The sequence below is a fragment of the Thunnus thynnus genome, chromosome 2 (assembly GCF_963924715.1).
Source record: "Thunnus thynnus chromosome 2, fThuThy2.1, whole genome shotgun sequence".
NCBI lineage: Eukaryota > Metazoa > Chordata > Actinopteri > Scombriformes > Scombridae > Thunnus > Thunnus thynnus.
Window position 1 is genome coordinate 12,743,787 of NC_089518.1, and position 25,272 is coordinate 12,769,058.

General features: G+C 41.7%; 3 protein-coding genes across 4 annotated transcripts; 2 read left to right on the plus strand and 1 right to left on the minus strand.

Annotated features, from left to right (window-relative positions):
* Positions 1-404: 404 nt before the first annotated feature.
* LOC137192692 (poly [ADP-ribose] polymerase tankyrase-1) lies at positions 405-15,626 on the plus strand. 2 transcript variants are annotated; one of them, XM_067603579.1, is made up of 28 exons: positions 405-906; positions 1,515-1,739; positions 2,130-2,225; positions 3,045-3,081; positions 3,549-3,624; positions 4,995-5,015; positions 6,601-6,695; positions 6,780-6,846; positions 7,182-7,368; positions 8,304-8,425; positions 8,669-8,760; positions 9,131-9,209; positions 9,296-9,467; positions 9,708-9,787; positions 10,025-10,170; positions 10,346-10,511; positions 10,648-10,867; positions 10,981-11,090; positions 11,250-11,438; positions 11,569-11,815; positions 11,965-12,047; positions 12,410-12,530; positions 12,628-12,725; positions 12,914-12,988; positions 13,177-13,282; positions 13,721-13,907; positions 14,024-14,180; positions 14,303-15,626. In XM_067603579.1, exons 1-28 carry the CDS (start codon positions 444-446, stop codon positions 14,387-14,389), a joined length of 3,804 nt encoding a protein of 1,267 aa, XP_067459680.1. In that variant the 5' UTR covers positions 405-443; the 3' UTR covers positions 14,390-15,626. The 2 variants fall into 2 exon arrangements, with proteins under 2 accessions (XP_067459680.1, XP_067459688.1); XM_067603587.1 differs by lacking the exon at positions 4,995-5,015.
* Positions 15,627-16,138: 512 nt separating this feature from the next.
* Positions 16,139-21,857, plus strand: idua (alpha-L-iduronidase). Its single transcript, XM_067604004.1, has 14 exons — positions 16,139-16,522; positions 16,933-17,073; positions 17,238-17,320; positions 17,435-17,542; positions 17,789-17,884; positions 18,213-18,415; positions 18,586-18,765; positions 19,100-19,316; positions 19,522-19,731; positions 19,866-19,987; positions 20,314-20,439; positions 20,590-20,666; positions 20,934-21,034; positions 21,193-21,857. The coding sequence occupies exons 1-14, from the start codon at positions 16,386-16,388 to the stop codon at positions 21,291-21,293; spliced, it is 1,902 nt and encodes a 633-aa protein (XP_067460105.1). The 5' UTR covers positions 16,139-16,385; the 3' UTR covers positions 21,294-21,857.
* LOC137192983 (purpurin-like) lies at positions 21,795-23,837 on the minus strand. The gene is made up of 6 exons (XM_067604115.1): positions 23,727-23,837; positions 23,390-23,504; positions 23,062-23,198; positions 22,824-22,936; positions 22,513-22,725; positions 21,795-22,170 (listed from the first exon to the last, which is right to left on the minus strand). Exons 2-6 carry the CDS (start codon positions 23,501-23,503, stop codon positions 22,160-22,162), a joined length of 588 nt encoding a protein of 195 aa, XP_067460216.1. The 5' UTR covers position 23,504; positions 23,727-23,837; the 3' UTR covers positions 21,795-22,159.
* Between the last annotated feature and the right edge of the window lie 1,435 nt (positions 23,838-25,272).

The window sequence follows — 25,272 nt, forward strand, 5'->3', positions numbered from 1 at the left end:
AATGTGGTAATACTGCCACCATCTGGCTAGCCAATATTAGTTTTGTCTAAAAGGTGAAGGAAAAAAAGTTTAGCTGCTCTGGGTCTTGACTGCTGAGATCTCTGTGCAGGATGAGAAAGACGACAGCAGGCTGAAAGGCTGAATGAAACATGGACATGTGCAATTTCCTTCTGTTGAAAACATATCCAAGAAGTGAATATACCTGTCAACAAAGCGCATATACAGGCTATTGTTTAGGTAATACACGTGATTATGTCATGATGTGATTTTTTTATTATGTGATCTATGTATTTCTTTGTGAGCCTTAATACATTGTGGGTAAAGTGGAGAGATTTTCCACAGCCAGCCAGCCTCCACTGAGAGTAAACAGCTGACAGGAAACGCCACCACTTTCACCGGAAAGGAGGAACAGCTTTTATTGTTGCCTGTGAGCTGCTGCGATAATGGCGGTGTCTCGTCGCTCCTCGCAGCAGCATCAACAACAACAACAGCAAAGCACCTTACAGTCTCCGCCGAGAAACAGCTCTCTTTCGGGAGCTCCTGCGGCCGCTCCGCCGATGGCTCTGCTGAACTCGGTCATCGGACCACCGGAGAGTGAGAGGGAATGCAGCGGAGGCATCGACATGACTCCGGCCTCCCCGGACCTACAAGCCCCGGTCCTAGCGAGCAGCGCGAGCTCCACCACGACAACCTCTGGCGGCGGCAGCAGCAGCAGCGTCTCAAGCCCCGGTTCTGGAGCTACGAGTCCCACCGACGGCAGCAGCGGCGTCGGTGGGGCTTTCAGGGAGTTATTCGAGGCCTGCCGTAACGGAGACGTATCCAGAGTAAAGAGACTTGTCGACTCGGTGAACGTTAACGCGAAGGACATGGCTGGCCGAAAATCAACTCCCCTTCATTTCGCTGCGGGTAACGACAAGCTAAGCTAATGTGATAACGACACAGCAGCACTTCTGTTTTGTAACATATTATGACGACTAGCTAGCTAACTGTTAATGTTATGTCGACATGTTTAACAGCTACGGCTAAGCTCTTTTTTAGTCGTTTCCCCTTTTGATAACAGTAACTGTGTGCATTTATACTTAGCCGAGCCGTGCTAATCAGCTAATTTGACGTTCTCCCCAAAGCCAATATGATGACCAAACAGATTTACCGTCAACAACTCTCTTACTTGGATTAACCGCTAATAACATGAAGCCAGAGAACTTAACCTGCAATGTAGTTAGCCTTAGGATAGCAATCTGTAGGAAAGCGCTGTTGTTTCTTGTATAATAATAGCAAGAACTGCAACATAACACATGTTTACATTTGACGTGTTCAACTAGCATTAGCATAAGTTTTCCTCAACAAAGTATCGTTAAATGCACTGACTTTGATTCACGCTAACTAGTTAATTGGATTTTATCTCATAATCTACATACATATTCATCTAAATTCCACAGTTATTACTATGGTGATTTAGTTTTAGATGGTGTAGGCAGTGCAGTGCATTTTAATCTATTTTTTTGTTGTTGCAGGTTTTGGCAGAAAAGATGTGGTGGAGCATCTCTTGCAGACAGGGGCCAATGTGCATGCCAGGGATGATGGAGGACTCATTCCCCTGCACAATGCCTGCTCTTTTGGCCATGCAGAAGTTGTCAGCCTCCTCTTGTGTCAGGGTGCTGACCCCAATGCCAGAGACAACTGGAACTACACTCCACTGCATGAAGCTGCCATCAAGGGAAAGATAGATGTGTGCATTGGTAAGACTCACTCTCAGACTTTCTCAAGCACAGGCAGCTCTGAGGATGTATAATGGCTCTTTATCGGTACTGCACTAGGCTTGTCAGTAATTGGTGTAATTATTGAAATAGGCTTGACAATGTATCCACAATAATGACTTTGAGACCTAAGTAGCGAGAGGGAGGGGGGGGGGGGGTTTAACAGTAGGAAACAGCCAAAAAGGTTTATTTTTCCACCAGTTGTCAGGTTTGTGTTGCTACGAACCTCCTGTGTTAATAACTGAGCCACTGTAAAACTGTCAAGAAAAAAAAAAGTCGAGACTGGCTGGCACGACAGGGAAAATGTTCTGTGTGAATAATTTAACGGAGGAAATACTAAGGTTGTCTTTCATCTGCACTTCTCTCCCTCAGTGTTACTCCAACACGGTGCTGATCCTAACATCCGCAACACTGATGGCAAATCTGCTCTGGATCTAGCTGATCCCTCAGCTAAGGCTGTTCTCACTGGTCAGTCCCTCTCAGCTGCTTATCCTCCACATCTACATTTTAGACATTTAACCTGCAGTCCTGTAGAGAGTAACATATGAGTATAAAGTGAAATTTAGCTTCATTCTGTAGATATTAAACATTAGAAGTAACCAAAATGTAAAGGTCCAATCCACAGTGCCTATACAACAGATTGTACACATACTTTTGTCCTGCATGCAGTGTATCATAGGGCTGGTAACCATCAGAATAGTGATACAATTTTGTCATTTGATGTCGCTTTGCTCTACAAATGTAATCATGACTTCATTAATACTTTTAGTAGAAAAATTAATATCACAACAGTTATGTTCCCATTAAAATGATGTCACAGTTTTTAAGTACATTTCTGATATGCAATATAACATGTAAATCAGTGCATGTTTTTATCTGCTGTTATGTGAATATATTTCAGAGGAGGTGATATGATTACATATTTGAGCACCATTATCATAGAAATACTCTGCCATTTGAGTCCTGTGTCTTAAAGCATTTGCGTAAACCTGTCACATACAAAAATGTCTCCAAATTGGAGCTGAACCTGCGGTTACACTGCAGGCTGAGTAGCAGCAGGACACAGGTGCTTTGTTAACAGCCTTTCTTCTTCTTTCTTTTTTTCTCCAACCTTTCCACCTAAACCAAGATGTAAAAACCAAGCTGTCTGAGTCCTCAAACCACTATACACATCCACTTGCTTTTTCAATAACCTTTCCTTAAATGAATACACTAAAATTTAAGCTGCATACTGAAAGTTAGAGTTTAGCATGCCTTGCCCTGATCTAAATATTTCTTTTCATCCAGGTGAATACAAAAAGGATGAACTTCTGGAAGCAGCAAGGTGAGTGTCCATCCTATTGGTCATTAGTACTCATATTTCACATTGGTATAGATCTCTGCTCATCAGGTGTACATTTGTCTTTACGTTGGGAGAAGACACGCTTAGCAGTGTTTTGTAGCGATAACAGGAAGCGGTTAGGTACGCTGAGAAGCAGACTGGTAGACTTACAACCACAGTGAAGGATGTCCTGGTAGTATGGCTTTATACAGGTGTGTAACGGTTCAAACATACTAAATGCAATAGAAATAAACCCACCACTGAGTTGTAACTTGAACCTGTATCACATGATGTACTACACCTAAATGTGGCCATCATTGCTGATCATTGCATCATCTTCGAAGCCCAAATAGTGCCTCTGGAACAGCATTCAGATCATGGGATTTAATTTCTTCATTAAAATCCAGTGTAGCAGCGGCTTTGATGAGGAATACTTAACGACGCCGGTATTTCCAACCTTGTCATTGCAGGAGTGGAAATGAAGAAAAGCTGATGGCACTGCTGACTCCGTTAAATGTCAACTGCCATGCCAGTGATGGCCGGAAGGTAAATCACACACCAATACCACACCATACAACACCCGACACTTGTCTTTACACCTTTGATGCAACATGTTGTGCAGGGTTGCAGTTGTTTTTTTTCATGCTGTATTATATTAAAAGTTCATGACAAGAATAGCAATAAGGCTCCTGACTCAGAATGTATATGTAGCAGGATTAGTTTTATTTCAGTAGATGTTTTGCTTTCTAATTATGCATGTGTGCCTCTCATCAGACCTTCTCTAAATCCATTTGCTTCTGTCATAACATCTGAATCTTCACTTTAGCAGCTTCACTAATTGTCTGCTGTGTGTAGGTTTGGCTAGTCGACTCCTGTAGTCATTTTTTGGAACTCAAATAGTCAAACTTTTCCTTTTATTTACAGTATAGAGTTTTTGGTGAGTTTTTTTTTTCCAGGCTGGCGCAAAGCCATTGAGAAATTGCTACCTATTTAGGTACACATGCATCCCCTCAGAACAGAAAGCAAGACTTTGCATCGTATTCTGCACAGTTTAGCGCTGCCTTGTCTGAACCTTGCATCCGTGTTATGTAGATTATCTAGCATACTGTATGTTTGGCACTTGTTATGTGTGGTTTTTTTTTGTTTGTTTGTTTGTTTTTTTTCTATCCTCTTTGTGGACAGTGAATGATGATGGTACAAAGATGCACTTTATCTTCTAACATCAGCGTTTAGCCTTGTTAATTTCAATTGTAGTGTTTTTGCATTTCATTACCAGTGTATTTATTCCCACTGTTTTTATATGTGGGATTTTTTCAGTTATTTATTTATGTATTGTCCATCATTCAACACATGTCTTAGAAATAATCAAAGCTTTTCCCTTCTTATCTGGCAAGATGCCATTTTATTTCTTTATAAATAACACACAACCACAAAGACTGTTGCATATCCATGAGCATAATTGCCAACTCTACAATTCCATAAATGTCCAACTGTTGCTAAACTAAATACAGTATTATCACTGGCTTGTTTAATGCACTCCTAACCACATTTTCTTCAACAGCAGCTCCCTGCCTCCGTTGTAGTTTATTTAAAGTTTGCATGAACTAAAGTCAGTATGCCAGTGTGGATTTAACCAGCGGGCACCATTAACAAAGTCGCTGCCGTTTCACAAAGCCACAGAGAAAACCATGGAGGCGAACTCTCACTCACCCTCCCTCAAGCTATTTACTCTCTCTGTCCTGGTGTCACATTGAATTTCAAACCATGTTTGACGAATCAAGCAGTGATTCATAACTAGGGCCTGTGTTTCAGTGACTTAAGAGGGGAGAATAGAATTGCTGTGAAAAGATACTGTCATTTTGTAATTTTTGTTTCGTTTTGTTTTCCGTGTGACTCTGGCAACATTTGTCGATCAGTCAACATCCCAAAAAATGCTGGTAAGTTGACCTTGATAACGGCCACTTGATTGATGCACTGTTGTGATCTTTTTTTTTTGTTGTTTTGTTTTATTCCTTTTTAATCCATTGTTTTTATTTGACCAATAAGCTGGCTGTCACTTGTTAATTGCACATCATGGACCTGGGTGTACGGGTCACTCATGTATCCTACCCTGATGCTCCTCTGTGTGTGTGTGTGTGTGTGTGTTTGTGTGTGTGTGTGTGTGTGTATGTGTGTGTGTGGCATGTGATGGAGTGAGTGAGTTGGGTTGGTGTCATGGTGACAACTTCATCTTTTTTGGTTTTTGGAGAGGAGCTCAAAATGTCCACTGCCTGCTTTCTTCAGCGTCTGTCTTCTCCTCTGCACACTCACCCACAACTTCTCCAACTTTCAATCACTCGCTCTTACGGCAGCATCTTGATTTGTTTTTGTTTTTTTTTTTATTATTATTTACTTCATTCATTTTATTTTCTGATGGTCGCTCATGCATGCCTGAAGGCCTGCCTCCCTCTGCATTTTGTCAAGCGAGTACGTGTCTGTGAAACGTGTGTCTACTTCACATCTCCTCGATGAATCAGTTGGTATGCAGTAATGAATGAAAAACATTTCGCCTATCATTCTAGTGTTATGCTACCCTCCATGGTAATGACTTTTGATTGCTCGTGTCATCCCACATTGAATGATGCCACCGTGATTCGACTCTGTGCGACATATTTTGTCACTGTGGCTTGAGATCTAACAGTTGACTCACTGGGTTTTTAATTAATACCACTGCATGGAAATTGGAAAATGAACGTTGTCCCTCCTTTTTGATTGCAAGCTTGACCTCAGCTATACTTTTTAAATAGAGAACAACTGAAGTTTGATTTGCAGCTTTGCTTAGACTACTATTTATTTTTCTAGAATAAAGCAATTTGATTTGATCTTCTAAAAGCTTGCAGAGATGCTTTCTCAAACATTTAGCCTGCTTATTGTAGTTTCTTTGCAGCCCATTATGGTTGGAATTCGATAGCATTAAATCCAATTTTTAATCTACTTGTTAACTTATTTGAATTCTTAATCAAACATATTTACTATACATTTAGATTCAACGAATCAGGACATTTTATTGATGGTTGGAAGCAGCTATCGGGACCCAACTGTAATTTCTACCCATCTATTTTGACTTTAATACTCTAACAGCTGCACTAGAGGGTTCTTTCTTGCCGGCTCGCTACATAAGACTTACTTTTAACTTGTAAGACATAAGAAGAATATTTTATTCTGCTGACCTCCTTACCAAAAAAGGAAAACGATGAAAATGAGTAATGAGGTTAACGTTGCTTGTCATCACTCACTCAGACACGTTACTGACAGCAAATGAACTTTGTCGCTGGACATGCCCACAACCGCCATTGACCTTGCATCGTCATATTCATCCGCAACTCACCAAGCATAGCCTGCCCATAGCACTTTGCTTCTGGCCCTAATCAGCTGCTTGCTCCTGTGGCCATCGAAGGCAGCACACAGTAAACCAGCCGTGTGTGTGCGTGCGTGCGTGTGTGTGAGTGCGTGTGTGTGTTAACAAGCTGTCCTCTCTTTCAGTCGACACCCCTCCACCTGGCTGCCGGCTACAACCGAGTCCGCATCGTTCAGCTCCTCCTTCAGCACGGAGCGGATGTTCACGCCAAGGACAAGGGGTGAGATATCATGGACGTTTGAGGAAGTGAATTTGTCATTCAGTTATAATTTATGACACTAACCTGACTGTTTTGTCTCCGCAGCGGCCTTGTTCCCCTTCACAACGCTTGCTCTTATGGTCACTTTGAGGTCACCGAGCTTCTACTTAAAGTAAGACCTGTGAATGTTTCACTTCCTCATTTGATGAACGTGGCCTTTTCAGGGATGTTCAATACAACAAAACAAAACAAAACAAAACAAATGTGGATTTGGACAGCAAACTGTAATTTAGTAGTGCTGTTATTTTACATTGCTGGTAAAATGCAGCTGGCAAGTGACTAGTTCATGTTTGAATTGTGACGTGTATTAAAAAAAAAACAGGATTTAAAATGAGGAATTAACACAATTCCCTGATCCTGTATTTTTTTGACAAATGTTAGTTTCCTCCCTTGTACATATTCTGTGCCCCACTGTGCTGATCTCTCACCACTCTGTTACCACCGCAGCACGGAGCCTGTGTGAACGCCATGGACTTGTGGCAGTTCACTCCTCTACACGAGGCAGCGTCCAAGAACCGTGTGGAGGTTTGCTCTTTGTTGCTGAGCCACGGGGCCGACCCCACCTTGCTGAACTGCCACAGCAAGAGTGCCGTGGACATGGCCCCCACTCCAGAGCTGAAAGAGAGGCTGACCTGTGAGTACTCTTATCTCAAGTCACACTACAGACATGTACACACACGCAATGATGGTTGGAAACATACTTTGTAATAATATCTCTGTCACACACACAGACATAATAGCTTCAGTGTTTTTGTGTTTTTAATCTGCAAAATGCAACAGTACAGTAGGGCTGTAGTCAACCAAAGAAAATCTTGGTCGACTGAAATCGTACATAATCTTCAACTAATCGATTAGTTGTGGGGGGGGGGGTGTAACTGGACAGAGTGCACAGTGAACTCGCATTTCTCCATTTTGCCTGTTCAGGTTAGGCTAACCTATTGTTGCTAACTTTTGAGCTAACCCCCTTCACTTTTACAGCACTTGGGGAAACAACAGACCTGACTTTTTAGCATTTATTAACTGTTACACTTTAGTCTGTACTGTACATTTACTGCCAGACTGAGAACTTACCGCTAACCTTTTCCTCTGCTCTGCTCGCATCCATCCTCACTGTCCTGCTGCTCTTTCCCACTCGCTACGCAAACATACTAAGCACTGCCCTATTCCTAAACGGAGTTACGCTACTGATATTTAGTGTTATTTTTGGCATTAAAAAAATATCTTTTGGCCTGGCGGGGGTTCGTTGATATTATTACAGGAGAAACGCTGATTCAGTAAACATTGAGTATAGTTAGACCCAGCAGTCTCCATTAGGTTGGGCGAGTTAAAAGTTGTGAAAACAACGGGGGTATTTTGAATACACCCCCATTTTCAGTAACACATTTAAAGTAACACGGAGATTATTCGACCAATGAGAATTTAGTGGGACGAGAGCATATCGACCAACTAATCGACCAGGAGACTACAGCCCTACAGTACACTCAGATCAGTAACCTGATATCACTCAAACTGCATTCTGAGGCTTTGGTACAAACATAATTTTCTTTATTCTCTTTCACCTCCATGTAGATGAGTTCAAAGGTCACTCACTGCTGCAGGCAGCCCGGGAGGCAGACATGGCCAAAGTAAAGAAGACCCTGGCTTTGGAAATCATCGGCTTCAAACACCCTCAGACCAACGAGACAGCTCTGGTCAGTACCAAGTGGCTCAAGATTGCTTTCAAATTTGATTAAAATCATTGTTTAAACAGTACTCACTCCTCGTTAGTTAAAAAATCCTGTCCTGGTTTTAAAAATTTGTTGAATTGAAGGTGATCTTGTCAATGCTGCTTTATTAGGATTGATAATACTGTAGCTAATAGGTATTAGCTCTCAGCATTTGTCCAGGGTTGGCAGGTCTACTTGACATTAATTCAATGTTGTTGTGTATTTCAGCACTGCGCTGTGGCTTCACCCCACCCTAAAAGGAAGCAAGTGACTGAGCTGCTGCTGCGTAAAGGTGCCAACATCAATGAGAAGAACAAAGAGTAAGTCCACGCCATTTAGTTTTTATATTTTACATTGATTTTAAAACTTTTAGGGACTAATTACAGTCAGGCTTTATAACAATAAAATCTCAAACGAAACAACCATACAAATATTAAATACAATCAATACAATCAGCTCTGTGTGAGCTGTGAGCTTAATAAGATATGATGATGTCCTTCACATACTGTAGGAAAACTGGGAAAATTATTAAATAAAAAAATGGCAACAAGAGAAGAAAGTTCATTGTATGCTCAAGCACATTAAGAGTTAAGTAGACAAGAAACTGTAAAAATCAAAGATGGTATCCACTGCTACAGCACCGGCTTGGATCGTAAACAATTAAAAGTTCCCGCCTGTTGTGTCTTTCAGCTTTATGACTCCCTTGCATGTTGCTGCTGAGAGAGCTCACAACGACATCCTAGAGGTGCTGCAGAAACACGGAGCAAAGGTCCGTTTCCTTCATTTCTTTTAACATTATTCATTCTGTCTGTCAGTTTGTCCCGTAAATAATCCCGTCACCTCCTCTGACCCCAGGTAAACGCTGTGGACACACTTGGACAGACGGCTCTTCACAGGGCTGCACTGGCTGGTCATATCCAGACCTGCAAGTTGCTGCTGAGCTACGGGGCCGACCCCTCCATCGTGTCCCTGCAGGGTTTCACCGCCGCCCAGATGGGCAACGAAGCTGTACAACAGATTCTCAATGGTAACCACGCTTACTGCATTTCTGTTGTTGAGTGTGAGAATGGAAATGCAGTCCAACAGTGCTGAATTGCTCTGCCCAAGGTAATGGCAAATGTTCTCTGAAAGTATGCAAAGAGAATTCCAGAGAATAATCAAATGAATACCTGGGAAGTCAGACTTCTCATGTCTTCAGAGGAATCTACCAGATCTGACAGTGATTACTTTTCTATGTATTGAACTCAACTATTTTATTTTTTCACAGAAAATGTTCCAACACGTAACTCTGACGTGGATTACAGATTTCTTGAGGCAGCCAAAGCAGGAGATCTGGACACTGTGCAAGTAAGTTCACTGTTCCTTCTGTAGTTTTTTTGTATTCCAGTGGTGGCTACAGTTTTGTTTTTGACCTTATTGTTACGAAATCAAACTTGTACACTTGTGATGTTATTTTGTAACACTGAAATTTCACATGCTCAAAAAAAAAAGCAGTGGTGGTTTACAAATTACTGACATTTTCATTGTTTTTTGAAGCACAGAAAACCACATATAGTTAATTGTCATGTTGGCTCTGTGCGACAGCAACTGTGCACCCCTCAGAACGTAAACTGTCGGGATTTGGAGGGCCGCCACTCCACTCCTCTCCACTTTGCAGCCGGTTACAACCGAGTGGCTGTAGTGGAATACCTGCTGCACCATGGAGCTGATGTCCATGCCAAGGACAAGGGGTGAGTTCTTTAGCTACCATCTCACACATCACATGCATCTTTGTAATCTTTATTACAAAAGATAAAAATGTTTCACTTAATTTTACACCAGTCTTAAGTACATAGTTTTCCAGTAAGTTCAAAACACATCATCATTTTTGTGAGTAGATTTTCACCTCTGTTTTTCCCCCACCAGCGGTCTGGTTCCCCTCCACAACGCATGCTCTTACGGTCACTATGAAGTAGCTGAGCTGCTGGTCAGACATGGAGCTTCAGTCAATGTGGCCGACCTGTGGAAGTTCACCCCACTTCACGAGGCTGCGGCCAAAGGCAAATATGAGATCTGCAAACTGCTACTCAAAGTGAGAATCCGTCATAGTCACCTGGCACTGTATTGTCTGTCTAGACATTGACTTCGACCATACAATAATCTTACATTCATCTTACAATAATCTTACAATAGTGGGATAAAAAGAAAAAAAACTTTCCTCTGTCCAGCACGGAGCAGACCCATCTAAGAAGAACCGTGACGGCAACATGCCGCTGGACATGGTGAAAGACGGAGACACAGACATCCAGGACCTGCTGAGGGGTGATGCTGCCCTGCTGGATGCTGCTAAGAAGGGCTGCCTGGCCAGGGTCCAGAAACTCTGTTCCCCAGAGAACATCAACTGCAGAGATACCCAGGGCCGCAACTCCACACCACTCCACCTCGCAGGTAATTAATAATTGCTGCTCCAGCATCTTTCTGTTTTTTTTTTTTTTTTCTTCCTTGTACTAATGTTAGAAAAAGTACATTTTCTCCCTCTGATTCCCGTGTCCTCTCCTCAGCTGGTTACAACAACCTTGAAGTGGCAGAGTATCTGCTGGAGCACGGGGCTGACGTCAACGCCCAGGACAAAGGAGGCCTCATCCCTCTCCATAATGCTGCTTCTTATGGGGTCAGCCTCAACACCCATATCATAAACACATTACTTCAAATATGTGCACACATTTGGCATTCAGCTTCCAAGATCCACATTTTATCAGCTTCAGATTAAAATCATCAAAACGGCTTCAGACTTTGACACTGACTTACTTTTTTTTTTTTGCCCTCACAGCATGTTGACATTGCAGCCCTGCTGATCAAGTACAATACATGTGTGAATGCTACAGACAAATGGGCTTTCACACCTCTCCATGAAGCAGCCCAGAAGGGTCGTACACAGCTCTGTGCTCTGCTGCTGGCTCACGGAGCCGACCCCACCATGAAGAACCAAGAGGGCCAGACTGCCCTGGACCTGGCCACGGTAATGGACTGTGACTTGTTGTGAAATTTGTTTATTAGGAACTGGAATGATAGAAAAGAGAATGTACAGTAGATTATTCTAGTTCCTGGAGCTTTTTCTTTCAACCAGTTGTGTTTTGCTGTCCCTTTAGGCTGATGACATCCGGGCCCTTCTCATGGACGCCATGCCTCCAGACGCTCTGCCCAGCTGCTTCAAGCCCCAGGCCACAGTTGTCAGCGCCTCTGTCATCTCCCCTGCCTCCACGCCATCCTGCCTGTCGGCCGCCAGCAGCATAGACAACTTGGCAGGGCCGCTCACAGAGCTCGCCGCCTCTGCTGCTGCCGGGACGTCTGGAGTAGCAGATGGAGCCACAGGCACTGACCGCAAGGAAGGAGAAAGTACGTTTTTCTATTCTGTCCCTTCATTCATTGCTGGTTAGTTCACAAAACTGGTCGAAACAGAAAAATATTGACATTTGTGGGATTTTGACATGTTTAATGTGTTGTTTAATTTTCATTTGACTCTACTGTGATTTTCTTTTTTATAGTGGCAATGCTGGACATGAACATAAGTCAATTCCTGAAGAGTCTGGGCCTGGAGCACCTGAGGGACATTTTTGAGAGGGAACAGGTCAGTATCTAAGACATGTTATCTTGAAAATACTAATCTTAATGCTGAAATTCTCATGCATCACACAACTACTAATTTCATATAAATATTCGACATCCTTCATTCAGTCATTCCCAGAAGACAGTCTGTCACACAATCACATTTTAATGCAGTGAGTTTAGAGACATGTAAGTCCAGGAACATTTATAAAATTCAGCATACTGCAAAACTTTTGTGGAAAATGGAATAAACCTACGCAACTCTCTAATATCTGGTCATTTGTTTCAAGCAGCTGATGGAACAAAAAACTGACCAACAGCAGAAGATTGAGTTGATTTTATTGTTTATCAATTATTAAAGCTGCTGTTTTTCCCTTTTTCCAGATCACCTTAGATGTCCTGGCCGACATGGGCCACGAGGAGCTGAAGGAGATCGGGATTAACGCTTATGGCCACAGACACAAGCTCATCAAGGGTATTGAGAGGCTGCTGGGCGGCCAGCAGGGTGAGGAGGCATTTTGGGGTATCATGGTAGTGCACATTTTTAAATTTGACTGAGGGGGCATTTAAAATGTAACTCTATTGTTAATTTTTTTTTTCAGGTGCCAACCCATACCTGACATTCCATTGTGCCAACCAGGGCACCATCCTGATAGACCTCGCCCCAGATGACAAGGAATATCAGTCTGTGGAGGAGGAGGTGAGCCCAGCTCACTGTCTTACAGTTGTTTATTGTGTGATTTAACTGATATGGGTTTGCAAAAGATATTATTTTCAACAGAAGCTGCAAATGGTCACAGTTTTGTATTGAAACGGAACTAAATACAGCCACTGCCACCTGCCTGATCACTGCAGGATTATAAAAGATGTTCGTGTTGTGTCCCTCAGATGCAGAGCACCATCAGAGAGCACAGAGACGGGGGCAATGCAGGTGGCGTGTTCAGCAGATACAACATCATCAAGGTCTGAACCAGGAGGCTCTCTATTTGATACTCGACAGCAACCGTTGACTCACTATAAACAACGCTGTTGTGTAGAAAGTAGCTCCAACAGCAATCTTACCTTCAGTACGCGAGTCGACTTATAATTCCTGATGTACGGCAGACATGGCATCAGACATCTTTTCAATGTGTATGTATTGCGGCCCACAGATCCAGAAAGTGGTAAACAAGAAGCTGAGGGAACGTTACACTCACAGACAGAAGGAGATCGCAGACGAGAACCACAACCACCACAACGAGCGCATGCTGTTCCACGGTAAGCACACACTGTCACATCAATCTGTTTGTTTGTGTTAGCATCATGTCCATTTAAACTGAGCTCTTTAAAAGGTCATTATCTTAGCATGTGCTAACTTGAGAGACTGTCATAGATCATATCCACATCATGCTTAAAATATGTGCACTTTGTATTGAATTAAAGTATCAGCAGTATGTTGCCTTATTTAACTGTTGTTGATGATGATGATCTGTAATGCTACCAGGTTAGACAGGTCAGCGGCTCATGTCAGCGTTTAGTCTCCACCTGTCTGGTTAAAAGTGTGTTAACGGTGGTTAAAAACGACTTCACAAAGCAGACAAAGCTCGAGCAGCATCCTCTCGTCCTGATTTTAGATCCAGGTTCTTGCACATTTATTATGTCATGAATCAGCTGGAAATCATAGAGTGAAATCTTTGTTATCACGTCTTCCTTCAGGTTCCCCGTTCATCAACGCCATCATCCACAAAGGCTTTGATGAGCGCCACGCTTACATAGGAGGGATGTTTGGGGCAGGGATCTACTTCGCTGAGAACTCCTCCAAAAGCAATCAGTACGTCTATGGCATCGGTGGCGGCACAGGCTGCCCAACGCACAAAGACCGGTCCTGCTACCTGTGCCACAGGTGATCTTCACTTCACACTGATCTAGACTACTCTCCTTTCTGCTCCTGTTTGCTATTTATCAGCAACTTTATATGTAATATTGGGCTGACCTTTTTCTTCTCTTTTGCACTCTCAGGCAGATGCTGTTCTGCCGAGTGACCCTGGGAAAGTCTTTCCTGCAGTTCAGTGCCATGAAGATGGCTCACGCCCCCCCGGGACACCACTCAGTGATCGGGCGGCCCAGCGTTAATGGTCTGGCCTATGCTGAGTATGTCATTTACAGAGGAGAGCAGGTAAACAAACAAAAGCATTTGAAAAGTCTCAGCCCCCAAATCCTATTTAGGGCTGAAATATAAAATACTGGAAACACTTGTTGTGTCATGGCGGCTAATTTCTCATTGTGTGTTTCCCTCAGGCCTACCCAGAGTACCTCATCACCTATCAGATCCTTAAACCGGAGACTGCAGCCCAGTCTGCTGCAGGAGCTGAGCAGAAGTCATAGTTACTTCATCTCTCTCACACACACACAGACACACACACGGACTTGATGCTCGTTATTTTCTCCTTTGTATTGCAAATGCCTAAAAACCTTTTATTTACGAAACACATTTCCAGTCTCCTCTCCAGTAGAATCCATGGTGACCAGTGCTTCGTGAGCAGATATGCTGTATAATACTCTCCTACTCGTGGTGATGACACGTCCACTGTTCCACTGTTTTTTGCATCGGCTGCATGTTACCACAGAAGCATGTAAAGCCCAATAGCGTGCGTGGGTTAGTTCTTTCAGTATCCCCCTCCCCCCCCCCCCCCCCCTCCCTCCTTCTCTCCCTCCTCACAGATCAGGAGGATGCGTGTAGAGACTATGAAGTATCAGCATTAACAGTTCACCACTCTTTGTTGCCTCATTACATGTGACTGTGGAGAATCACCAACCCCTCACCTCTACACACCCACACACAAACACTGTCTCACTGTCAAAGCCTGAAGCCTGTGGACTACTACTACTGCCCCACCGTATCTGGGTTCATCCTGTATAGAATGGCCTCTGGTAACTGTGATTTTAATGCTAACATATAACACTACCAAACAGGTAACAGCATGTTGTTGCTATGCTGTAAAGCTGACTTAACGTAATTTCACCCCGAGAACACTACAAACACTGTTTTTAGTGCTTTTATCCAGGACTGGACATGCTCAGTTGAGAAGGGCTCTCTGTCAAATCACAGAAGTTGAGACAATTTTATTGACATTACAATATTGGTTTGTATGAGAGATGATGTACACTCAGTAATGAAGCTTAAATGCAATTGTAAGGCATCATAATTACACAAGGTTAGCCTGCAGGTGTGGAGTCTCTACATTTAAAGGCATTATATATGACTGTTTCAACACAGTTGAGTCAGTAAATACTCAGTGTTGAAATGTGCTTGTGATGCTTTACAAGTTAACACCAGATAGCCAGTGAACTCATCAAAGCACCCTTTTGTCGCCATGGTCTTACTCACAGACATCCCACGCATAAGGATTTGCACTTTGACATAGAAACCTATTTAAGTTATTTTGAATTTAAATTGCAAATTTGCGGGAAAAAAATATTTGTACAGGTTGTGTAAATGGTTGTGTATAACTGTCGCTGTTTAACAGTATCTTTGAGTTCAACTGTAAAGGACATCTGAGTTTTCCTTTCATGTCTTCTTGATTCTGGCAACTTTTTTTTTTTAATAAATGTCCCATTAACAGCTCCTTGTTGTTTCATGTTTGTTATAAAATCATGTTAATATGCCATCAGTCTGACCACAGAAACTTTTAGTTGCTTTGTTCACATTTAAATCTCCGGTATTAATTTGAAATGAGAAATATTTATATATTCATAAAATCTGGATGTTTAAATGAGGGAAGAGTAGGTGTACTTATGAAAGAATGTTTAGTTAATTGATTTCATGTGTGTGGAAAAACCATATTAGAGAGAAATTATTCAGCGTTATGTCTTCAAACATGACAGGATGGAGATTTTATTCTGGGTTCATATTTGTGCCATAAATAGGTAAAATTAACCACTTTTCTGAAGCAAACTAAACATTAAGATCTATTTTTTATCACTGACTGACGTATTATATGCACGTATTTCTAGTTCAACATTATGCTTTTGTTTATATGCGTTTTTTTGTGAATCATCCAACGTGGTTTACTTTATGATAAGGAAAGCTAATTTCGTTTTCATCAAAGACTACAACAGCGTCGCAGACAATAACCGTCATCACAGTCAGGTGACTGCGACTGCAGGCTGCAGCTTGCTACTTCAGTGGAAATGTGTTTTTGTTATGTTGTGTTTTAGTCTTACGAGTGTTTTATGTTCGAGTTTTTTTATTAATTAATTTAACTTTACCCACAGCAGATGTGTTAAGCTTGTCGGGACGTAATGGGCTCCTCACATTGTGTTTAATAGCAGTTCGTGTTGGCGCAACTTCCTAAGTTGCCATGTTCATTAATTAGCAGAAATGCAGTGGAAAAGCTTTTCTGTCTTTGCGTTACTCATTCACATCACACAAACTTCAGGCACTTCATATGTGATCACAGTTGATGTGGGGAGACCAGTAGCAGATCTGAAACACTTCTGGAGAAGCACTGGTTTCTGGTAGGTCGAATACAAATTATCCACAATCATTCCAGCAAAATACGCAGCAGACTGTACTGGGTGCGAATCACGCCAGAAGGTGAACTGTTATTGAAACAAAGAAATGATTATTGGTATTTTTCATACCGAATCTATCAGAATACGTCACTGATCAACACGAGGTATTAATGATGTCATAGTAAGTAAAAAATTTACCAAACGTGAGACATTTTAAAAATGTTATTATTCTCAATGGAGATTGTCATTGTAGTTTAAATGCAGTCAAGGCTAAATGACTGTCAAACCACATAACTCAGTCTGAAGTCTTACTGGGTTCCACTTTCATATTAAGTCTATGAACAAGCTGGTATATCAAACATATTGTAAATGTATTTATTAAAGTTAAACAGGAGACTCTTCTTTGTTTCCAGTCCCCCTCTCCCTCACAGCCAGGCCCACCAGTTTGACCTGAACATCGACCAGCAGCTGAACCTGGCCTATGTGGGCTCAGTCCCCCATGGAGGGATCCAGCAGGTCAGGATACACTGGATGTTGGAGCTGGTCACGGCACAGTAAGTAAAGCTATAGTGAAGCAGCCATAATATACTCATGTGAAAGAAAACATGCCATTTAGCATATTTTATAGTGTGAGGATGACACAGAGTTTGATTATCAGTTACTAGTTTTGGAAGTGTTCCCTACGAGAAATCACAGCTGCCTGATTTTGCCGTTTTAGAGATATTAGAGGACAACCCCAGTACAACTTCACTAAACTGGACCAGCTGATAGAACTCTTGTGGATTAATGGACTCCGACCAGGTACTGAACCACCACCCCAAGCTGAAAAACATCACATCATCATAGTGATACAGGTTTAAAGTCATTCTGTTTCTATTTAAATCACACTAATCTCCGTGCCTCTCTGGCTCTCAGGTTTTGAACTGATGGGCAGTGTCTCTAACTACTTCACTGATTTTGAGGACAAATCACAAGTGGTCGAGTGGAGAAACCTGATTTATCTCATAGCCAAGAGATACATCGGTGAGTGAGTGGCACCATTACTTACTGTCATTATTGAATTGTTTATGCTGTTTATGCTGTTTTATTCCATAAAATGTAGTCATGGTCACTAATCTGAATCTGAAAAAAATCTAAGAACATAATTGAGCATTAGAATTGACTAAAAATAGCTGAATAATTTTTTTGAGTATTTTTTGCCAGGCTGGTGCTTGTTCTAATAAGTTATGGCAACATTTATATTTATGTGTTGTTGATTGTGAATTACAGACAGATATGGTTTAGGAAGTGTTTCTCAGTGGAACTTTGAAACATGGAACGAGCCAAACAACCATGACTTCGATAATGTCACAGTGTCGATTCAAGGTAAGCCCATAATACATCCTACAGGACGTTTTTATATCATATGAGTTATTATTAAAATGGTTTACAATGTAGCTATTATACAGGTAATTGCAAATTTGTTGTAATTTTTGTAAAATGTGCGTAATTTGGAAATGCTCATCGTCATCTCCGTCTTAATAGTTCTTTCATTATTCATTCTGTATTTGAGCATTTATGAATATATTACAGTAGTGTTGAGCATCACTATACAATATTGCAGTATGACCTGGCCTGACACGCGCAGTGTTACTGCCATGCTCTGCCAGTGAGTAGTGTTGTGGTTCTTTCGGTATAATCGACTTCTCTTTAGGATTTCTAAACTACTACGATGCCTGCTCTGAGGGTCTGCGTTCTGCCAGCAGTCTGCTGAGGTTTGGGGGTCCAGGAGACTCATGTCATTCCCCCCCACACTCACCATACTGCTGGGCCATGCTCCAGCACTGCTACAACGGCACCAACTATTTCACTGGAGAGACGGGGGTCCGAATTGACTACATCGCTCTGCACAAGAAGGTGGGCTAGTCTGGGCTCAGTGTATGTGGAGAATTTTGATGTTCAGATGTTTTTTCAGATGCAGTCAATCATTTGTCGTAGTGATTTCTCACAATTTTGGTATGAAAATAATGAAAATGTCCAAATTTTTCAGATGCCACTTGTTAATATTTTCTGTCGCTGTCTTTCAGGGAGGAGGCTACTCTTTGCCCATCCTCCAGCAGGAGATCCAGACAGTGAGGGAGATCCAGGAGCATTTCCCCCGCTTCCGCAGCCTCCCTGTTTACAATGATGAGGCTGATCCTCTGGTGGGCTGGTCCAGGCCTCAGGAGTGGAGGGCTGACGTGACCTACGCTGCCATGGTGGTCAAGGTGAGGTGCAGGGATGTGCAAGAGCACCATGCGGATGGTGAAGATCACTGACAAAACATCTGTACAAGAGGCGCACTCTTGTACAGATGTAGAGCAAATAATACATTTATATGAGAAAATGTTGAGTCACACTATAACTAATTTCATAATAAACTCAAAAGTGACAACTGAATGCCTAAAACTTTATTGATTAAAGATGCTTCAGGTGACGATCACATTGTATGCATGTTAGCATTGTTAGCATAGAATTTTGAGAGGGTTTATCCTTTAGTCTGTGTAGATTTGTTAGAGCTATCTACTCATAACCAATCCTCTACCGTGCTCTCTTCAACAGGTGATCCACCAGCACCAGGATCTGCTGCTGATTGACCCAAACGGCACCATCAACTACACCCTGCTCAGCAACGACAACGCCTTCCTCAGCTACCACCCACACCCCTTCACCCAGCGCACGCTGACCGCACGCTTCCAGGTCAACAACACCCATCCGCCTCACGTGCAGCTGATCAGGAAGCCTGTCCTCACCGTCATGGGCCTGCTGGCTCTGCTAGGTGACAATCTGTTTAGGTTAGAACAGGTGACCCTCAGTGGCAATGTGTGATTGAGTTATGATGGATTTAATTTGTGCAAGTACACTCAGGTTTCCTGTATTAGATACCAACTAGTTTTCACTTTCAATAGTATTGTCAGTAATGTTTCATCTCTCCCAGTCCATAATGGTCCTGTTGCCTCTCCTGTATGTGATTCCACTTTAAGGAGAGACCCAGGTCCTGGCTCAGGTTTTGAGCTCAGCAGGAACCAACAAAAGCACAGTGGGAGTTCTTGCCAGCAGCCACAAGCCTGTAATACATGGCACCTCAGACAGCTGGCAGGCAGCAGTGCTGGTCTACAACAGTGACGACAACAGCACCTCTACCAGCACTGATGATGTCACTGTCTCACTGAAAGGACTGGCTGCACAAACAGGTCTAACAAAATACTGTTGCATCACTACTTTTGGGGTTTTTTTGTTCTGTTGAGATGTTTAAGTGAAACAGGTCTTTTATTTCTGCAAGTGGTTCATTTCAGACGTACATGTTGTGTATATATTTGTCATGCAGGTCTTGTGTATGTCACATATTACATGGACAATAATGTGACCAACCCGTACCAGCTGTGGCAGAGCATGGGAGGCCCTGACTACCCCACAGCAGAGCAGTTCAGACAGCTCAGGACTGTGCAGGTACTGTTAAGATTAACAGAAGAGCAATATGATATCATAATAATACATTTTTGCTTTTTTGAAATACACAATGTGATTTTTGTTTGTCACAAAAGTTTAATATTTTCACCAGATACTGCAGATACAGTATTTTACTTTTGCATTTCCATTTGGAAAGAAAAAAAAAGTAGAATCTGTTTTCACTCCACATACGCAGATCTTGCTCAGTGCAGCTTTAATTAATAATATGATATTTATGGAATTGCTACTTAGATCTAGTCAGGCTTTTCCTTCTCTGTAAAGTGCTTTGAAACATGTTTTGACCCAGTCACGTGTCATTGTGGCAGGACGCTCATGTTGATGGACCCTGGCCCGTTCCTGCAGGCGACACTCTGACTCTGAAAGCTAAACTGTCTGTGCCCTCTGTCCTCCTGATCCATGTTTGTGCTCAGGCCAAAGCTGTGCCAGACCAGGTCAGTATCACTGAACAAAAACAGCCTGGAGTTTGAATAACTGTGATTAGTCTTTTTGTTTGCATGTGCCTAAGTTCTGATCTAAGTTTTATTTATCTTCAATAGCACATGAGCCATCAGTGTCAGTGCTTATATTTTACTTTTAACTAGGTCAATGGATTACGCTTCATCCGGATAGCCAAAGGCCAAGTCCTGATTGTCTGGTCTGATCACTGTGTTGACTCCAAGTAGGTGCACATGATTGATTATTTCTGTATTTATTAGTCACTGTAAGTAATTGTAAAGAGCTGAAAGTAGACACAGATTGAAAATGCCTTTTACACAGAACTCCTTATATCAAGTGCAACAGTGCAGTAGATTGAATTACTGAGTTGAAATGCAGTGATTATGTAATACGCACGGACCATATGTGCAGTGTCAACCCAGGTGGATAAGAAACATTGTTGTGTGACTTGAGCGGTCAGGAAAATTGATAAATCATTTGTTTATTGCAGATGCATCAAGACATTTGAAGTGGAAATCTCTACAGATGGCAAGGAGTTCAGCAGGATTAATTCCCAGGACACCATTTTTACCTCATATGTCTATTCACCTGGTAAGATATACAAAAAGTTCTTTAAAGTATTGAGTATCAAGCGAAGACAAAAAGCAGCAAAATAGAAAAGAATTTTCTTCCTCTTTCAAACAATGTTTAGGTTTTAAACTGATAGCCAGCCATAGAAATAATATTATATTCCATGTTCTGTTCTGTAGTGGACCAGGAGATTGGCGGTCTGTACAGAGTTCGAGCGGTGGACTACTGGGGAAGACCTGGCCCGTACTCACTGCCTGAGAGGTATTCAGAGGAGCACTAGAGCAGGGTCAACTCCAGTAGCATTCATAACATGTTCTTGAATTCTCTTGTACAGTGTAAATTCATTTTTATAGAGATCAGTATGTTTTATGATTCATCTGTCAGCAGTTTAGCACTGTTTCATCTGCCCAGTCACACCACAGATATACCATTATTATTTTTGAACATGTTCTTTTTGACAGTAAAAATGTGACCATGGTGTTAAGATGGGTTCAAGCTTGATGTGCACTTGCATTTCATGTGTCGTTATTGGAAGGAAAGTACAAGTTTTATACATCATTTGACTGAGTGCTGAGATTAGTTAGAACCTGTTACAGACATGCAAATCATATTGATACATTCAGAATGTTTTGTAGGTTTTAATTGTTATATTTCATACTTGAAATGTCTCAAATTTTTATGAGACGTGAATGTGTTTTTTATAGTGGACAAGTAAAAGTTGGATCATCCACCAATCAAAAGTGTTTACAGTCATTTCAACAAAGACAAGGACAACTGCAAGTTTCTTTACAAAATTTATTGTCACCAATACAGAACAATTAAACAGTGCAGATGTTTCCCATCAGCGTGACAATACTGTCCAGTTAGTTATGTCATCACATCACTCAGCTGGTAAAAGTTTTCATTGGATTTGGCTTGGAAATAATATTTGCATCTTGGCAGTGTTACTTACAATATACAGGGGGCTTTGAATTAAATTTATCTGATAGTTCTCTCCTATGACGTTGGAACATAGCAAATGATAAACTTAAGCATTGACAGGATTATTCTCCTATTAGGGTCTCTTAGAGGAGCTCTGTCTTCATCTTGAATGGGACAATCCAGTATCATGAAGGTCTGCTCCACAACCTCCAGCTCAGGATGAGTTTAGCAAGCTCCTGTAAAGAACAGAGAAAGACGGGAAGTGTTAGATGAGTTTGAATGTAACACAGAGCTTCAAACTATCACACTGAAAAATTAAATCCATCCTAACAAGAAAATGTATGCGGTAGTTCATGTACAAATTGGCTCAAATATTTTACTTTATTTCTGAAGTTATGAATAATACTGTATGTTCCATTAAAAGCCCTTGTACTTCTATATTTTTTCTACTATAGAATTTAAGACGTTTAGGAGATTTCAATTTTCCTCCTTGATAGGAATCAAATACTTTCATGCAAGTAAAGGTACACGGTCACTGTTTATCTATTAATCTGAATGTGAAAGATGGGGATACATACCGGACTGCAGCACAGGCTGGAACTGTCCGGCCATGCAGATTTCCTCCTGTTTTTGGCGGACCACTCTCTGGATGGCAGGGGGGAGGCCGCGGGGGTTGCGGGAGAAGACCAGGGCGTAGCCGTCGTCGCAGCTTCCATCGTCCTTCAGGGTGCGGCAGGCATAGGTGATGGCATAGTTGTCATAGTCGGTATCAATGACCCAGTAGTTGTCACCTGGAGGAGCGGAGAGCAAGTGTTTAGTCTCAGGTGATTGTGTGTGTGTGTGTTTTTAGAGTGTGGTAGTGCATACATGTGTATGTAAAGAGGCTTACCGCCACTGGACAGGTAGCTGGCCAGTCCCTGGTAGTTCATGAACATCTTGCCAGGGCTGCCGGGGTCGGGCACTGAGTACTGGGCAGCCATGTCAGCACACACAACCCAGAACCTGGAAGTCAAGTAGAGAAAAAAATTTCACATTTGCAAGTAGGAATGAAAGCTTCAGTTCTTTCACACATTTAGACAGTTATTAAATAGATGTTTAGATGTATCAATTAATCTACAAATGCTCACCCAAAGAGAGTGACTCTGCCCCTAGAAGATGCCACCATGGAGCCATCGTCTCCAACAGTGTATTCAGCAGAGATGTTGTCCTGCAGGAACAAACCCTCAGGATCCTTCTTCTGCAGAGCGTACCACTTTCCTGCATACTGTCAGGAAAAAAGTCATAAAGATGAATATAGAGGTTCTCTTTATAGGTAGAATATGGATATGCACATGTAATGTACTGTCAAATTTGTTGGTTTAGCGTGTGACTGCATTTCTGAATTGATCCACTCTGAATTCTTCTGTCTATACTTGAATGTGGGAATAATTCAAACAGATGTATCCCTGTACTCACTCTCTGTGGGTCAAAGTCCTCTTTGACGGTGAAGCTGTCCACCACACAGGAGGCCAGGCTCTGCTCCACGCAGGCCAGGAACAACATCGCCAGGGCAAAGATTTGGAAGTCCATTCTAGACAAAACCCAAGTCAAGCACAAGTTAGTCTGCTTGACGGAGTGATTTTTATTATGTCATTTAAAGCTGTAATTCAAGGTACTCATGTAGAGAAGTAATCCTAATCAGATGGTTTAATGGTGCAGTTATCAGCACAGTATGAAACAAAAATCACTCTTGCTACTCCATATTTCTTTTGTAAAAAGTCCAGCATGTGCCCATGAAGCAGCATCTCCTTACCTGAAGTGTAGATCGAAGCTGCAGAAGCTTTGAGTGCTTTCAGAGCTGTAGCAGTGTCTGAGCTGTGGTGAGACGGCGTGTGAGCCTTTTATACCAGACGCACAGACAGGCTCACTGTTTATTTTCACTTCTTGAACCTAAATGCAGAGTTTAAATCTACCTCTAATCCAGTTAACAAAATCCCCCGCTGTAAGCTGGTGAACACTCGCATTCAGCAGTGTTTAGGCTTTATGTAATTGTTTACTACATAATGGGATACATAATGCCAGATGTGCCTCAGTAAAGAGACCGCCTGAGCCTTGAGTCACACGTCCACAGCGAAGGTGTTTACATGAGCAGACAGGTGTATTTTAGGCATCAGGGCTCAATGAAAACTCCGATGGCAGTGTAATATTTCAGATTTGTTGAGTCATACCAGCTTAGAGAGAGGTGTGATACAATGTGATACGGGATGCAAGAAAGACTATGAGATGAGTTTATTATAATTTGGGGTTTGATTTTCTGTACTTGAAACCAGTGATTCTCATCCTGTTTGTTTTTTGTCATCTTCTGATAAATGTTACAAAATCTGGAATATTATCCCCAAGAACATATTATTAAATATTTAATTAATATTCACAACTGCCCCTGATAAAAAAACAAAAATAAGTTATCTTGTTTTTATTATTCCTTGATTACACACCAATGCCCGGCTCTATTTAATGGGAAGGTTACTTAAGGTATAAAGAGTTTTCTTGTTTATGACTGTATTTGGATGTAAACATGAAAAGATCAAAAAGAAAAAAAAGACATAAAGTCCTCAAAATCATGTTCATATTCAGATATACAATGATTTATGAGGCCTTAGGTAAAAAAGGAAGAAACAGGAGCATTTTCACATCGACAAGCTCCACAATTTTTTCTTTAAAAAGTAACATTTTACATGATAAAATAATCTGGAGAATAGCACTGAGTAGTGAACCCCTGTTATGTTATGTCAGCAGAGGCTCAGATGTTCCTGTCTGCTGTCACTTGCTCAGTTAAGTAACCAACTGTACTGTCATCTTGTCTGTAAATGCTGCCAGAGCGTCATCTGTAATCCCAGGCAAAACATGTCATACAGGAAACAGCTGAGGCGTGTTAAAGGAAGTTTACACCAAATACGCAGAAAGATACAAAAGGATCACAATGCCTATTTCGCAGGTGCTCAGGTGGGATGCGTTATCACAAAAAGTAATGATTTAGATACAAATAGTAGTAATATTGCTGTTGCAGATGCATTTATGAACTTTGTTATTCACGATGTCATCAGTAGAATATAATACAATCCTTTTTCTGTCGCTTTACCACTATTTTTAAATGAATTTTGAGTTTTTCATTTAGATTCTTGTTTATTTCATTTTTTATTTCTCACCCATTATTGTCATATTCTCATTCAACCATGCACAATCCAACTATCTTTATCGTTGTCTGTTTTGTGATGTACCTAAAAAGAAAAAAAAAAACCTGTTCATCCCTTGCTGCCCCTAACAAGTTCCCCTCACCAGTCCTGAGGAGATATTTTTGT

Bases quoted from the DNA above. Each gene is read 5' to 3' on its own strand.
- LOC137192692 (XM_067603579.1), top strand. From the start codon at position 444: ATGGCGGTGTCTCGTCGCTCCTCGCAGCAGCATCAACAACAACAACAG. The intron at 6,696-6,779 runs GTGAGATATCAT...TTGTCTCCGCAG, and splicing joins GTTCACGCCAAGGACAAGGG to CGGCCTTGTTCCCCTTCACA. The intron at 11,816-11,964 runs GTACGTTTTTCT...TCTTTTTTATAG, and splicing joins TGACCGCAAGGAAGGAGAAA to TGGCAATGCTGGACATGAAC.
- idua (XM_067604004.1), top strand. From the start codon at position 16,386: ATGCAGTGGAAAAGCTTTTCTGTCTTTGCGTTACTCATTCACATCACA. The intron at 20,667-20,933 runs GTAGGTGCACAT...TGTTTATTGCAG, and splicing joins GATCACTGTGTTGACTCCAA to ATGCATCAAGACATTTGAAG. The intron at 21,035-21,192 runs GTAAGATATACA...TCTGTTCTGTAG, and splicing joins CTCATATGTCTATTCACCTG to TGGACCAGGAGATTGGCGGT.
- LOC137192983 (XM_067604115.1), bottom strand. From the start codon at position 23,503: ATGGACTTCCAAATCTTTGCCCTGGCGATGTTGTTCCTGGCCTGCGTG. The intron at 22,937-23,061 runs GTGAGCATTTGT...CTTGACTTCCAG, and splicing joins GGCAGAGTCACTCTCTTTGG to GTTCTGGGTTGTGTGTGCTG. The intron at 22,726-22,823 runs GTAAGCCTCTTT...CCGCTCCTCCAG, and splicing joins CAGCTACCTGTCCAGTGGCG to GTGACAACTACTGGGTCATT.